The 16,915-nt window shown below is 47.8% G+C and overlaps 1 protein-coding gene and 1 pseudogene across 2 annotated transcripts in view; one reads left to right on the forward strand and one right to left on the reverse strand.

Annotated features, from left to right (window-relative positions):
- The window catches only part of LOC115142176 (cyclin-dependent kinase 14), a 315,071-nt gene that overhangs the window by 162,925 nt on the left and 135,231 nt on the right, over positions 1–16,915 (forward strand). For both annotated transcript variants that reach the window (XM_065028009.1, XM_065028010.1), the window contains one exon: positions 16,509–16,572. In XM_065028009.1, the coding sequence (XP_064884081.1) occupies positions 16,509–16,572 (64 nt within the window). The remainder of the gene's footprint in view (positions 1–16,508; positions 16,573–16,915) is intronic.
- LOC135574915 (basic proline-rich protein-like) lies at positions 8,947–10,519 on the reverse strand (annotated as a pseudogene).

Consider the following 16,915-nt stretch of genomic DNA (forward strand, 5'->3'; position numbering starts at 1 on the left):
GAGCTGAGGTTGAGTGTTTGATTCCATTTACTGACATGAATCTTGTAAACTCGTCACTTACAAAAGCTTGCGCGTTGTCACTTACCAGCTGCAGTGGCAAACCGAAGCGTGCAAACGTTGTTCTGAGACACTCTATCGTCTGAGCTGAGGTGGAGGAGTCAGTGCAAAACACCTCTGGCCATTTGGAATGGGCATCAACTATAACCAGAAACATGTGCTTTTCAAAGGGACCAGCGTAGTCCACATGAATTCTCTGCCATGGCTCTGCGGGCCATTCCCATGGGTGGACTGGGACAGGAGCAGGCATGTGAAGGGTTTCCAAACATCCACTACAGTTCTTTGCCATATTTTCTATCTGTTGGTCCAGACCTGGCCACCAGAAGTGGCTCCTTGCGAGCAGCTTCATTTTGACAATTCCAACATGACCTTCATGTAGTTGCTGCAAGACTAGATGTTGGCATTTCTGGGGTATCATGACTCTCATTCCCCACATCAAACATCCTTGGTACGTTGTAATTTCATTTCTCCGCTGGAAATACGGAGTCAGCTCCTTTCTGCCAGTAGCTGGCCATCCTGACATGGTGTAGGTGTACACTTTTGACAAGGTCACATCTTTCCTTGTCTCCTGTTTGATAACTGTGCTTGTGACTGGTAGTGCCTCAAGCTGAGCGGTATGGAACATGTCCACTGCATCCACCCTCCTTTGTCTTTCTCTTGTACACGGCAGTCTGGATAATCCATCTGCATTTGTGTGGAGGGATGACGGCTTAAACTCAATGTCATACATATGACTGGCAAGGAACAGGGCATATCGCTGTAACCTGGCTGCTGTCATTGCCGGAATGCCTTTCTTTGGACTGAAAGTGGAAAGCAACGGCTGGTGATCTGTAACCAGTGTGAAACGCTTGCCATATAGGTATGCGTGGAATTTCTTGACGCCCCACACTAGTGCCAGTGCTTCTTTGTCGATTTGTGAGTAGTTTTTCTCTGCATCATTCAATGTTCGTGACGCGAATGCAACTGGCCTCTCTGACCCATCTTTCAGTGTGTGTGAAAGGACGGCCCCTAAGCCATAAGGGGACGCATCACAAGCCAACTTCACTGGCATTTCAGGGTCGTAATGCATCAGGACCTGTTCAGATGTTATGAGCCGTTTTGCCTCCAGAAATGCATTTTCACACTGCTCTGTCCACCGCCATGTCCTATTCTTTTCCAGGAGCTGATTTAGAGGCTGGAGTACTGCTGAAAGGTTTGGGAGGAATCTTCTGTAGTAATTGATCAGTCCCGTGAAAGATCTCACTTCTGTGATATTTTGTGGTCGTGGTGCCTGTACCACTGCCTCGATTTTGTCCTGTGTTTTGTGCAATCCATTGCAGTCAATCTCATATCCACAGAAGACAATCTTGTCTTTGAAGAACTCACACTTCTTTAAGTTTGCCTGTAGACCATACTCTTTCAGTCTTTTCAGGACCTCTTCCAGGTTAGCCAGGTGCTCTTTGTCGGTGCGTCCTGTTATGATCATGTCATCCAGGATACACTGGGTTCCTGGGATTCCTTGCAAAATCTGGTCAATAGTTCGTTGCCAAATGGCTGGGGCTGATGCAATGCCAAAAACCAGGCGGTTATACCTGTATAGACCTTTGTGTGTGTTTATTGTCAGGTACTGTTTGGAACTCTCTTCAACCGGTAGCTGCAGGTAAGCCTGTTTCAGATCGATTTTACTGAAGTGTTTCCCACCAGCTAGTGCAGCAAAGATGTCATCCAGACGTGGTAGGGGTATTGGTCCACATGCAACATTGGATTCACAGTTACCTTGAAGTCCCCACACATTCTAACAGACCCGTCTTTCTTCACAATAGGAACTATGGGTGTGGCCCATTCGCTTCTGTCCACTTTTGTCAGGATCCCTGTATCCTGCAAGCGATCGATTTCCGCTTCCACCTTTGGTCTCAGGGAGTATGGAACAGATCTGGCTTTGCAGAATTTTGGGGTTGCATCATCTCTTAGTACAAGTTTTGCTGTGAAGCCTTTTACTGTTCCCATCTGATCACTGAAAACTGTGTTGTATTTCTTCCGCAAGTGTTCCAGTGTTTGGTCTGTGCCTTTCTCTTTGGACTGGAACGTGTGGAGCATTTTCAAGTCACACCAATTCAGCTTTATTTTTGAAAGCCATTCCCTGCCAAATAATGGGGGGCCAGTTCCAGGCACCACATACAGCTGTAACTGCTGTGTTTGCCCCCCATAATGCACTCTGACTTGCAACGCCCCCATTGGGCTCAATCTCTCTCCTGAGTATGTCTTCAGCAACACATTTGTGTTCTTCAGCTTGATAGCCTTAAAATGCTCATTGTAGACAGTAGTGGAAATTATAGACACTGCAGATCCTGTGTCCAGCTCCATTTTGAGGGGTTTGCCTTCGATATCTGGTGTCACCCATATTATGCTACTGCTGGGAGAAGTCACTGTGTTTAACTCCATTGTACCAATTAATCGTTCATCTGAATCACTGCCACTGTTCTCTGCTAGTGCATTCACAGACCCTTTAATTTTCTCAGTTTTCCTGTTGTGACTGAATTTTGCTTTGCATGCTCTTTGAATGTGCCCCCTTCTACTGCATTTGTGACAAATTTCGTCTTTGAAACGGCAATCCTCTGCTCTGTGACCATCTCTGTCACACCTGTTGCATTTTTCGGCCACACGGGGGCGCTGTCGACTGCGTGAAAACTTGTGCAGGGAAATTTGTGACAGGTCAGTACTTCTTTTACTTTGCAACTCAAATGCATCTTTAGTCGCGATTTCCATAGCCACAGCAATTTCAACAGCCTTTGCAAACGTGAGCTCTGATTCTGTGAGCAAACGTTTTTGAATGTGTTCATGTTTCAGTCCACAAACAAATCTATCCCTTAATGTGTCATTTAGGTTCTCTCCCAACTGGCAATGTTCCGACAGTTTCTTCAACACTGCTACATATGTACTAACCCCTCCCCTCATTCTGATCTCTCTTGTGGAAACGAAAACGTTCCGCGATGAGGAGTGGTTTAGGTGATAGGTGATTTTGCAATATCTCCACAATCTCTGTGAATGTTTTATTTGAGGGCTTCAGAGGGGCAGTCAGATCTCTTAGCAAACTGTATGTTTTTGGGACAATTAAACTCAACAACGCTGGTACTCTTTTGTTATCAGCAATGTCGTTTGCAATGAAGTACTGTTCCAGTCGTTCAATGTAAGTTGCCCAGTTTTCTTGCGTGTCATCAAACACATCTATTTTCCCGATGCTAGCCATTCTCTTTACCTCCGGCTCCACGGGTCTTTGATCTGCCGCCTCGTTCTCGTCAGCTCTCCCCTCGTTTTCACTGCTTGCTAGCTGTTGTGCTACAGGGTCAAAATCTTCCTCTCTTCCTACGAACTCCATCTGTATTCGTGATGCACACTGCAGGTAATCATCCTCGTCGCCATTGTAGTGTCTTAACACTTAGTACTTATTTATGTAATAAGAAAGACTCGGAATACAAGCAATTGAACTGGAGCTTCACATTTACTCAAACTAGTTAGTACCAGAATAACATAGAACAATACTGCGCATGACCAAGGGTGCTCCATCCTTAAAGAGGACATCAGTAATTAACAGAACATAACACTGTCTGTCAGTGAGGGACGGGTCAGTTGTAATCCCCACTGGACAGAGGGGCAGCTCGTGACTGGGGCAGCTCGGGACAGAGGGGCAGCTCGGGACAGAGGGGCAGCTCGGGACAGAGGGGCATCTCGGGACAGAAGCAGCCCGGGACTGAGGGGCAGCCCGGGACTGAGGGGCAGCCCGGAACTGAGGGGAAGCCCAGTACTGAGAGGAAGCCCAGTACTGAGAGGAAGCCCAGTACTGAGCTGAAGCTCAGGCAGGTAGTAGGCTCCGGTAGATCCTGGCTGGCTGGCGGATCTGGAAGATTCTGGTTGACTAGCAGATCTGGAAGATTCTGGTTGACTGGTAGATCTGGAAGAGACTGGTTGACTGGCAGATCTGGAAGAGACTGGTTGACTGGCAGATCTGGAAGAGACTGGTTGACTGGCAGATCTGGAAGAGACTGGTTGACTGGCAGATCTGGAAGATTCTGGTTGACTGGCAGATCTTGAAGAGACTGGTTGACTGGCAGGTCTGGAAGAATCTGGTTGACTGGCAGATCTAGAAGATCATGGCTGACTGTCTGATCTGGAAGAATCTGGTTGACTGGCGGATCTAGCTGCTCTATGCAGACTGACAGCTCTGACTGCTCCATGCAGGCTGACAGCTCCTTGCAGACTGGCAGCTCCTTGCAGACTGGCAGCTCTTTGCAGACTGACAGCTCTTGCTGCTTCATGCAGACTGACAGCACTGACTGCTCCATGCAGGCTGACAGCACCCTGCAGACTGGCAGCTCCTTGCAGACTGACAGCTCCTTGCAGACTGGCAGCTCTTTGCAGACTGACAGCTCTGGCTGCTTCATGCAGACTGACAGCTCCTTGCAGACTGACAGCTCCCTGCAGACTGGCAGCTCTTTGCAGACTGACAGCTCTCTGCAGACTGGCAGCTCTTTGCAGACTGACCGCTCTGGCTGCTTCATGCAGACTGACAGCCCTTTGCAGACTGACAGCTCTCTGCACTGGCAGCTCAGGCTGCTCCGAACAGGCAGGAGGCTCCGGCAGTGTTGTAGAGGAGGAAAGCTCTAGAATCGCTGAACAGGCGGGAGGCTCCGGCAGCGCAGGAGAGGAGACAGGCTCTGACTGCGCTGAACAGGCGGGAGACTCCGACAGCGTAGGAGGGAAGGAAGGCTCTGGCTGAGCTGAACAGGCGGGAGACTCCGACAGCGTAGGAGGGAAGGAAGGCTCTGGCTGTGTTGAACAGGCGAGGCGCACTGAAGGCCTGGTGCGTGGTGCTGGAACTGGTGCTACAGGATCGAGGACACGCACAGGAAGCCTGGTGCGGGGATCTGCTACCGGAGGACTGGTGTGTGGAGGTGGCTCTGGATAGACCGGACCGTGCAGGCGCACTGGAGCTCTTGAGCACCGAGCCTGCCCAAGCTTACCTGGCTCAATGCCCACTCTAGCCCGGCCAATACGAAGGGCTGGTATGTACCGCACCAGGCTATGCACCCGCACTGGAAACACTGTGCGCTCCATAGCATAACACGGTGTCTGCCCGGTCTCTCTAGCCCACCGGAAAGCACAGGGAGTTTGCGCAGGTCTCCTGCCTGGCATTGCCATACCCCCATTAAGCCCCCCCCCAATAATTTTTTGGGGTTGCTTTTCGGGCTTCCTTGCCAACCGTGTTCCCTCGTATCGTCGGCTCCTATCTCCTGCTGCCTCTGCTCTCCTAAGTGCCTCCACCTGTTCCCATGGGAGGCGATCTCTTCCAGCCAGTATCTCCTCCTAAGTGTAACAACCTTTGCCATCCAACACGTCTTCCCATGTCCATTCTCCGAACAATTCATCCTCCTTTTTCTGCTCCTGCTGTTGCTGCCTGTAACCACGCCACTCGGTCCGTGTGTGGTGGGTGATTCTGTAACGTCGTTCTTCGTTTGTCGAAAGAGAGTCGGACCGAAATGCAGCGTGGTGGTTACTCATGTTTCTTTAATGAAGGAAAACGTGACGATACATGAAATAACTATAGAAGACAAAATAACAAACGGAACGTGAAACCTATACAGCCTATCTGGTGAACACTACACAAAGACAGGAACAATCACCCACAAGATACAAAGTGAACTCAGGCTACCTAAATACGGTTCCCAATCCGAGACAACGAGAATCACCTGACTCTGATTGAGAACCGCCTCAGGCAGCCAAGCCTAACTAGACACACCCCTAATCATTCACAATCCCAATGCTATAAAACCCCAATACGAACATAACACATAACCCATGTCACACCCTGGCCTGACCAAAATATATAACGAAAAACACAAAACATTATGACCAAGGCGTGACATGACTATGGTTTGCAACTGCACATGGGGACAAAGATCGTACATTTTGGAGAAATATCCTCTGGTCTGAGGAAACAAAAATAGAACTGTTTGGCCATAATGACCATAGTTCTGTTTGGAGGAAAAAGGGGGATGCTTGCAAGCCGAATAACTCCACTTCACATAGATGGCATCCTGAAGTAGGAAAATTATGTGGAAGTAACATCTCAAGACATCAGTCAGAAAGTTAAAGCTTGGTCGCACATGGGTCTTCCAAATGGATAATGACCTCAAACATACTTCCAAAGTTGTGACAAAATGGCTTAAGGACAACAGAGTCAAAGTATTGGAGTGGCCATCACAAAGCCCTGACCTCAATCCTATAGAATATTTGTGGGCATAACTGAAAAAGTGTGTGTGAGGAAGGAGGCCTACAAACCTGACTCAGTTACACCAGCTCTGTCAGGAGGAATGGGCCAAAATTCACCCAACTTATTGTGGGAAGCTTGTGGAAGGCAACCCGAAATGTTTGACCCAAGTTAAACAATTTAAAGACAATGCTACCAAATACTAATTGAGTGTATGTAAACTTCTGACCCACTGGGAATGTGATGATAAATCATTCTCTCTGCTATTATTCTGACATTTCACATTTCTAAAATAAATTGTGATCCTAACTGACCTAAGACAGGGACTTTTTACTAGGATTAAATGTCAGGAATTGTGGAAAACTGAGTTTAAATGTATTTGGGTAAGGTCTATGTAAAATTCAGATTTCAACTGTACGTAGCTCGTATCGTTGATTGGTTTGGGACTATTCCTTTGGTTTCCGTTGTGCCAGGCAAGCTCAATTTCAAAAGTGCAGCCAAAGTATTTGAAAGCAAACCGATACTATTTGAACCCAGGTGTACGCTGCAGCTGTGTGCGTCAGAGCAGTGTGGTGCTGAGAGTCAGTGAGTGGGTTCAGAGTGCCTCTAAACGGGTCTCTTTGAAGGCTGTTGTCAGCCTGGGCTGTGATGTGTCTGTCAGACCTCTTCCCTTCCCTGCCTCATCCGCCCTTCCGATGTGCTGTGCTCCTCTCCCTCTCTGATGTGCCTCACAAAGACACTGACATTCACATGGCAGCCTAATCTCCCCTCCACCTCTCCTCTCTCCTCCTCTCCTCTCCTCTCCTCTCCTCTCCTTCACTTCAAAGAGCATGAGAACTCTCCACATCAATAATGTAGGCTGTTTCTATCTGACACCTCAACCAGATTGTGGATTTGAGCATGTCCCCTTGTCTCCTTGTGCACCCCTTCATACCCCTCCCCCACAGTCCCTGTCTGTCCACTGCTGCCACCAACCCCCTCCATTCCCTCTGGTGCCTCACTATGCCTTGCCCCCTAGAGCAAGAGACATGAGTGCCATCCCACCCCATCTGTGTTCAAATGTACCCCCACCCCTCTTCCCCTCCCCTCTGCTCCCTTAGCCAAACCTGTATCCTCCCTCTGCTCAGCTCTATGCCCAAACCTGTATCCTCACTCTGCTCAGCTCTATGCCCAAACTTGTATCCTCCCTCTGCTCAGCTCTATGCCCAAACCTGTATCTTCCCTCTGCTCAGCTCTATGCCCAAACCTGTATCCTCCCTCTGCTCAGCTCTATGCCATCATAGGGGAAGAAGTTCCTTGTGTGTAGCTGGATCAGCTCTTGCCCTCATCTGCCCTTGCCCTCGACAGTGTGTGTGTGTGTGTGTGTGTGTGTGTGTGTGTGTGTGTGTGTGCGCGTGCGTGTGCGTGCGTGCGTGCGTGCGTGCGTTTGCTCGACAAACAGGCAAGCAAAGTCCCCTGGATTAGCCCTGTCTATCACCTCTAATGGTCTGGGGCCATGTTGATAGGGGTACCTATAGGGCTGCCTGCCTGACTTAATGGAGGCCATGTATATGCCACGGAAGTTGTTGCTATGCTGAAGCGACATGATCTAGGACTTCAAATATGTCTTCATCTCCCCTATTCTATTTCCTGTCTCATTTACCAACAAGTTGTTCTAATGTGGCAGCAGCATCATTGTCTAGCCTTACCTCTTGCATTTGCTGTCTCTCTTGCTCTGTGTGTTTGAGAGATGGGGCTCAGTGAGAGACGAGGCTAGGAGCTGGTGTGTGTAGCCCCTGTTATTTGGTCAAGGTTACCCCTCGCTAGATCGATCCCACTGTTCTCCTCTGTCCTCTGGGGTGAATACTAAAGCCTTGGTGCTTTAAGGGGAGCTCAATCAGATGACAGATCGGGTTTCAAATTGCTTTTGTTCCTTGGTTGAGGTTATTTCAGAAGAAACAGCCTCTGACTGTAGATACATCGCTTCTATTAAGTGTGTGTGTGTGCTTGTGTTTGTGTGTGTGTGTAGCTACATCACTCAATGAGATCTTGTTCTCTATTACAGTTGAATAGATTGAGAAAAAACCTTACCATCTTGTGGTATAGTGATTTTGTCCTCAGGTGCTGTATGGCCTGAGAGGGTCAGGGGAAAGTTATCCTGACCCTGTCACAGAGACTCTGTCACAGAGACCCTAGCTGTCACACAGATTGGAGTGTATTACCAATCCCATTACCACAGTAGTGGAACGTCTGTCAGGGCCTAGAGGTGAGACAGCTAAACACTGATGTCCCAAATAATAACCTATTTCCTACATAGTGCACTACTTCTGACCACTCCAGAGCCCTCTGGGTCCTGGTCTAAAGTAGTGCACTATATAGAGAATAGGGTGTTATCTGGGACAGAGTGTGAGATGAAAGTCAGGCTAAAGTCACTGAGACAGTTCAACTGTAATGGGTTGTATTATAACACCCAGTCAAATCACACTGAGCTCATTGGCACATTCATAGTGAACACAGTCTTTCTCTTTTGCTCTCTCTCTCCCTTCTCTGTCTCTGTTTCTCTCTCTGTTTTATCAACCATTAGAGAGCTATAGTGGTGGTTACTATGTGCTCACGCTCAGTAAGTTGTCTCTAATGGTGCAGAAGAGTGGATTGACTGAAGAGGATTACTTACCAGTCAGTAAGCCTGGCTTGCTGTGCAAACTGTGTTGTGTGCAGACTGCTGGATCGTATCTGGCTGGGTTGGACCACAGAGCCAATGGTAGTGGTAGCGGTGGCGGTGGTAGTAGTAGTGGTGGTAGTGGTGGTGGTGGTGGTGGTGGTGGTGGTGGTAGTAGTAGTGGTGGTGCCAGTGGTAGTAGTAGTGGTGGTAGTGGTAGTAGTGGTGGTGGTGGTGGTGGGGGTAGTGTTAGCGGTGGTGGTGGTGGTAGTGGTGGTGGTGGTGGTGGTGGGGGAAGCGTTAGTGGTGGTGGTGGTGGTGGTAGTAGTGGTGGTGGTGGGGGTAGCGGTGGTGGTGGTGGTGGTGGTAGTAGTGGTGGTGGTGGTGGTGGTGGGGGGTAGCGTTAGCGGTGGTGATGGTGGGGGTAGCGGTGGTGGTGGTGGTAGTAGTGGTGGTGGTGGGGGTAGCGTTAGCGGTGGTGGTGGTGGTAGTAGTGGTTGTGGTGGTGGGGGTAGCGTTAGCGGTGGTGGTGGTAGCGGTGGTAGTAGTAGTGGTGGTGGTGGTGGGGGTAGCGTTAGCGGTGGTGGTGGTGGTAGTAGTGGTGGTGGTGGTAGCGGTGGTGGTGGTGGTGGTGGTGGGGGTAGCGTTAGCGGTGGTGGTATTAGTGGTTGTGGTGGTGGGGGTAGCGTTAGCGGTGGTGGTGGTAGCGGTGGTAGTAGTAGTGGTGGTGGTGGTGGGGGTAGCGTTAGCGGTGGTGGTGGTGGTAGTAGTGGTGGTGGTGGTAGCGGTGGTGGTGGTGGTAGTAGTGGTGGTGGTGGTGGTGGTGGGGGTAGCGTTAGCGGTGGTGGTATTAGTGGTTGTGGTGGTGGGGGTAGCGTTAGCGGTGGTGGTGGTGGTGGGGGTAGCGTTAGCGGTGGTGGTGGTAGCGGTAGTAGTAGTAGTGGTGGTGGTGGGGGTAGCGTTAGCGGTGGTGGTGGTGGTAGTAGTGGTGGTGGTGGTGGTAGGGGTAGCGGTGGGGGTGGTGGTAGTAGTGGTGGTGGTGGTGGTGGTGGTGGTGGTGGGGGTAGCGTTAGCGGTGGTGGTGGTGGTGGTAGTAGTGGTAGTGGTGGTGGTGGTGGGGGTAGCGTTAGCGGTGGTGGTGGTGGTAGTAGTAGTGGTGGTGGTGGGGGTAGCATTAGCGTTAGCGGTGGTGGTGGTAGTAGTGGTGCTGGTGGGGGTAGCGTTAGCGGTGGTGGTGGTGGTAGTGGTGGTGGTGGGGGTAGCGGTGGTGGTGGTGGTAGTAGTATTGGTGGTGGTGGTGGTGGTGGGGGTGGGGGTAGCGTTAGCGGTGGTGGTGGTGGTAGTTGGTGGTGGTGGTATGGTAGCGTTAGCGGTGGTGGTGGTGGTAGCGGTGGTAGTAGTAGTAGTGGTGGTGGTAGTAGTGGTGGTGGTGTTGGTGGGGGTAGCGTTAGCGGTGGTGGTGGTGGTAGCGTTAGCGGTGGTGGTGGTCGTAGCGGTGGTAGTAGTAGTGGTGGTGGTGGTGGTGGTGGTGGTGGTGGGGGTAGCGTTAGCGGTGGTGGTGGTGGTAGCGGTGGCAGTAGTAGTGGTAGTGTTAATATATACCTTTTCTTTACTTTGATCTCTTACTTTCCTTTTAGTCCCTTCACTTCATTTACTGTGACAGTGTGTAATATCTACATTCTACACACTAGAACCATAAAGACAGAGACTCTGGCTACAGAAATTAGTGGTAGTAGTGGTTGGCTGTGTCCCCTTTCAGCCCTGGTCAAAATGAATGCTCTAGAAAGGGAATAGGGTGCCATTTAGGATACAGACCCCTGTTAGTGTTTGGTAGAGACACCCCTGTTTCTCCTCTGAAGCCAGTCAGTCAGTCAGGCAGTCCTGAGTGGCAGGCTGCGGATCCCTGAGCTCATTTCCGTCCTGAAGGCTATGTGTCACCAGAACAAACACAGCACTGCACACACACACCGAGCCACACCTTACAGCGCTGCCTGACAGTGACAAGAGATCAGAGGGGAAATCAACCTGGTGTTCAACCTTCCCAAGTTCTCTCACGTCACCCCGCTCCTCCGCTCTCTCCACTGGCTTCCAGTTGAAGCTCGCATCCGCTACAAGACCATGGTGCTTGCCTACGGAGCTGTGAGGGGAACGGCACCTCAGTACCTCCAGGCTCTGATCAGGCCCTACACCCAAACAAGGGCACTGCGTTCATCCACCTCTGGCCTGCTCGCCTCCCTACCACTGAGGAAGTACAGTTCCCGTGCAGCCCAGTCAAAACTGTTCGCTGCTCTGGCCCCCCAATGGTGGAACAAACTCCCTCACGACGCCAGGACAGCGGAGTCAATCACCACCTTCCGGAGACACCTGAAACCCCACCTCTTTAAGGAATACCTAGGATAGGATAAAGTAATCCTTCTCACCCCCTTAAAAGATTTAGATGCACTATTGTAAAGTGGCTGTTCCACTGGATGTCATAAGGTGAACGCACCAATTTGTAAGTCGCTCTGGATAAGAGCGTCTGCTAAATGACTTAAATGTAAATGTAACCAACACACCCGGCCTGGCCGGCAGAGGAAGGAGAGAGATAGAAGGAAACTTCTGTGAGTGTAACGTTTACTGTGCATTTGTATTGTTTATTTCACTTTTGTGTATTATCTACTTCACTTGCTTTGGCAATGTTAACATATGTTTCCCATGCCAATAAAGCCCCTTGAATTGAATTCAATTGAATTGAGAAAGATAGAGTGAAAGAGATAGAGGGAGAAAGAAAGGGCAGGACTTAGGTAGGGAGTGGAATTGTGTGTGTGTATCAGACCAAAATTAAGGTTGGCATAGTTCAGTTCTGATGTATTAGCATGTTGATGATGCTGTGGCAAAGTGTCATGTTTCCGTGGCAATGATGAAGCTTCCGTGGCCGGTGTCGTGGTGTGGGTTGCCACGGTGAGCGATGGTGTGTGTGTGTGGCTGTAATTAAGGTAGTGAGTGTTTCCCTACAGGGCTGAGGGACAGCTAATTTCACTCTGCACCTCAGGGGGCAGCTGGACCGAGGGAAAGAGGGAACATGGAGGGGGGGGGGGGGGTCACCCTTTGTGTGTGGCTGCGGTCAGGGGTTTGGCATACACACATTCCCACAATCCAATCCCCCTCCCTTGTCTCTCCATGTTGTGCTTTGCAGGTCATGGTACACTGCTGCCCTCTGCTGGGGTCTTACTAAGCTTTACAAAGTAATCAATATTTTATACATTTGTTCGTTTTACGGATATTTTAACAATATAAGAAGCAGTGGCTTCTTCCTTGCTGAGCGGCCTTCCAAGTTATGTCGATATAGGACCTGTTTTACTATAGATATAGATACTTTAGTACCTGTTTCTTCCAGCATCTTCACAATATCCTTTGCGGTTGTTCTGGGATTGATTTGCACTTTTCGCACCAAAGTACGTTCATCTCTAGGAGATAGAACGTGTCTCCTTCCTGAGCGGTATGATGGCTATGTGGTCCCATGGTGTTTATACTTGCGTACTATTGTTTGTACTGATGAATGTGGTACCTTCAGGTGTTTGGAAACTGCTCCCAAGGATGAACCAGACTTGTGGAGGTCTACAATGTTTTTTCTGAGATCTTGGCTGATTTCTTTTGATTTTCCAATGACGTCAAGCAAAGAGGAACTGAGTTTGAAGGTAGGCCTTGAAATACATCCACAGGTACACCTCAAATTGACTCAAATGATGTCAGAAGCTTCTAAAGCCATGACATCATTTTCTGGAATTTTCCAAGCTGTTTAAAGACACAGTCAACTTAGTGTACGTAAACTTCTGACCCACTGGAATTGTGAACCTGTGATTTTTAAGTGAAATAATCAGTCTATAAACAATAGTTGGGAAAATGACTTGTGTCATGCACAAAGTAGATGTCCTAACCAACTTGCCAAAACTATAGTTTGTTCACAAGTAATGTGTGGAGTAGTTAAAAAATGAGTTTTAACGACTCCAATCAAAGTGTATGTGAACTTCCGACTTCAACTGTATGTATTCACCCCCTTTGCTATGAAGCCCCTAAATAAGATCTGGTGCAACCCATTATCTTCAGAAGTCACATAATTAGTCAAATAAAGTCCACCTGTGTACAATCTAAGTGTTGCTCGATCTGTCACATGATCTCAGTATATATACACCTGTTCTGAAAGGCCCCAGAGTCTGCAACACCACCAAGCAAGTGGCACCATGAAGACCAAGGAGCTATCCAAACAGGTCAGGGACAAAGTTGTGAAGAAGTACAGACCAGGGTTGGGTTACAAAAAAATATCAGAAACTTTGAACATCCCACAGAGCACCATTAAATCCATTATTTCAAAATGGAAAGAATATGGCACAACAACAAACCTGCCAAGAGAGGGCCGCCCACCAAAACACACTGACCAAGCAAGGAGGGCATTAATCAGAGAGGCAGCAAAGAGACCAAAGATAACCCTGAAGGAGCTACAAAGCTCCACTGCGGAGATTGGAGTATATGTCCATAGGACCACTTTAAGCTGTACACTCCACAGAGCTGGGCTTTACGGAAGAGTGGCCAGAAAAAAAGCCATTGCTTAAAGAAAAAATAAGCAAACATGTTTGGTGTTCGCCAAAAGGCATATGGGAGACTCCCCAAACATATGGAAGAAGTTACTCTTGTCAGATGAGACTAAAATGTAGCTTTTTGGCCATCAAGGAAAACGCTATGTCTGGCGCAAACCCAACACCTCTCATCACCTCGAGAACCCAATCCCCACAGTGAAGCATGGTGGTGGCAGCATCATGCTGTGGGGATGTTTTTCATCAGCAGGGACTGGGAAGCTAGTCAGAAGTGAAGGAAAGATGGATGGCACTAAATACAGGGAAATTCTTGAGGGAAATCTGTTTCAGTCTTCCAGTGATTTGAACCTGGGACGGAGGTTCACCTTCCAGCAGGATAATGACCCTAAGCATACTTCTGAAGCAATACCCGAATGGTTTAAGGGGAAACATTTAAAAGTATTGGAATGGCCCAGACTTCAATCCAATTGAGAATTGGTGGTATGACTTAAATATTGCTGTACACCAGCGGAACCCATCCAACTTGAAGGAGCTGGAGCAGTTTTGCCTTGAAGAATGGGCACATATCCCAGTGGCTAGATGTGCCAAGCTTATTGAGACATACCCCAAGAGACTTGCAGCTGTAATTGCTGCAAAAGGTGTCTCTACAAAGTATTTACTTTGGGGGGTGAATAGTTATGCACGCTCAAGTTTTCTGTGTTCTTATCTTATTTCTTGTTTGTTTCACAATAAAAAATATTTATTGTTTATTGTTTAAGATTATGTTTAAGATAGATTTAATGTTGTGTAAATCAAATGATACAACCCTTCAAAAAACTATTTTTAATTCCAGGTTGTAAGGAAATAGAATTGGAAAAATGCCAAGGGAGGTGAATACTTTTACAAGTCACTGTCCACACCAATATCCTATTATTATTCGGGATGAGTTGACGCATAAAAACATCATATCCTGTTTACAATAACACAGAAAAAGCTTGTGTACCGGTTATGAAAAACTCGGATAAGATGCCGGGGATTTCTTTTTTTTTTTTATTTAACCTTTATTTAACTAGGCAAGTCAGTTAAGAACAAATTCTAATTTACAATGACTGCCTACCCCGGCCAAACCCTAGCCCGAATGAAGATGGGCCAATTACTGTATGTGCCGCCCTATGGGACTCCCAATCATAGCCGGTTGTGATACACCCTGGAATTGGACCAGGGTCTGTAGTGGCACTGCTGTGCCACTCGGGAGCCAATATGGGATACTGTGGCATGTAAACATCTTATCCCATTTACTGTTGTTTCTGTGGTCTGTTCTCTGCTACACATATCATGGGTGTTGTGGGATGATGTTTTCATAAGTCTTACATTTGGTAGGTCGTGTCAACTGTAGTTGGACACGTGCTGCTTCTCTTCTGCCATAACTTGTTGCCCCAGAAGACTAAATGAAGTGGTGCTGACCAGAATAATGTCCTACATTGATAGAAGGAAGGCATTAGTAATCTAGTTAACACCGGTAAAGTTGTCTGTTTCGTTTAGGGACTGGGGAGAAAACGGAATAACTCCATAACAGTGGAAAGATTGGTCCTGTGCAAAATGTCCAAATGTCATCAGTGTGACCTGTTTTAAGGAAATGAAAAGCCGAGAAAACGACGAAACACATTTCTGATAAGACTTCAGTTCGTCTTGAGTGCATATTGTATGTGGTTGAAATAGTGACAGTAAGAAATCATTTTTCTCCACTCCTGTTCCTGAGACATATGTTGTATAATTTCTCTGAAAGAAATGCATAATTCTGCAGGAAATAATATTATATTTTTCAAAGAAATCCAAAGAGGGTGGCCAGCAGAGATAGGTAGGATGGGCTGAGGGAAGCTGAGGGTTGGGGTGTGGAATTGGAGACAAGTGGGAGTGGAGTTGATGAGCGGGGGATAGAATGACAGTCAAAGATAAAAGTCAAAAAAATAAAGTCAAAATAAAACATAACAAAAAGTACATTTTAATGACACTGAGGGGCAGTGTTGTTACAGTTAATCAGCCTGAGGCTGATGCCGTGCAGGTGTTAGTACACATGCAATATACACACACTCTCAAATGCACACATGTGCAAATACACTGACACACATGTAAATAGTGCCATATATGCACTCAAACATATTAATTTGGCCTCGCTGTTATGATTTTTGTTGTCCTTGATATCTTTTGTTTTTTCTCTTTTTTCTCTTTTTGTTCATTTTGTTGGAGGGGGGTCTTGGGGATGGGGAATGGAATTATTGTATTTATTTATTCATTTTCTCTTGGGGGGTTGTGGGGGTCTTGGGGATGGGGAATGGAATTGTTGTATTTATTTATTCATTTTCTCTGGGGGGGGGGGGGTGTCTTGGATGGTTGAGGGGCAGCTCTTGGGGAACTGTGGGGGGGATCTTGGAGGGCTCGTGGGAGATCTTTCGACGTGCCCTTGAGCGTTGACCCTGGTTGACCCTGGTTGTTTCTGTGTGTCTCTCTGGATATGAGTCTGTCAGATGACTAATGTGATGTAGTTGTTGAGCGGCTTCACTGCAAGTATATTGTATGTTTTAAATATTCAATAAACAAATATATTACTTAAAAAATATATATATTACTCTACATGTGAGAGGTTCTAAACCTACAGTCAGTGTCCATATTTCAGTTACTATACCATTTAAACCATATCACCTTCAATGAGGAATATTCTGTTTATTCATGGATACAGGGATACTCATGAGCGGGATATCAAAGATACATGGAACCATCTTATCACGAATAAGACCTTAAGTGGGATATAACCTACTATCCAGATACTGTGCGCATGTAAATGTGGTCATTGTTTAGGACCTTAGTGATTCAGAGGTTCCTCTTTGGTCATAGAAATGAAACGATTTCTCTATGAGACGGTCTTCTCTTTTCCTTTCTCTGTGGCCCAATTGTGTTGTTGAAGTATGAATGTGTTGATAGGGACACAGCGTGTGTTTGTCTGATGCATTCCTTCTTTCAGGTCCTAGGCACCCCCTGTGAGGATACCTGGCCAGGGGTCCACTCCCTGCCCCACTTCAAACCAGGTGAGGAACGCACGCACGCACGCACGCACGCACGCACGCACGCACGCACGCACGCACGCACGCACACACACACACACACACACACACACACACACACACACACACACACACACACATACACACACATACACACACACACACAATAGGTCCAACAGTCAGAACCAGACTTTGACTCCAGTTCTACTTTGTAAACCTTGGAGGCATGCCGCTATAGTTCACACAGCCCACGCAGGCCTGTGAGCCAGCCGTACCATCGCTGTGCCATCCCTGTGCCAGACTAGGGCTACTGCTGCTGCCCTCTGGGAGCTCATTAGAGACAGACTGGACGGTGCTCTCAGATTAG

The sequence above is a fragment of the Oncorhynchus nerka genome, linkage group LG14 (genome assembly GCF_034236695.1).
Source record: "Oncorhynchus nerka isolate Pitt River linkage group LG14, Oner_Uvic_2.0, whole genome shotgun sequence".
Taxonomy (NCBI): domain Eukaryota; kingdom Metazoa; phylum Chordata; class Actinopteri; order Salmoniformes; family Salmonidae; genus Oncorhynchus; species Oncorhynchus nerka.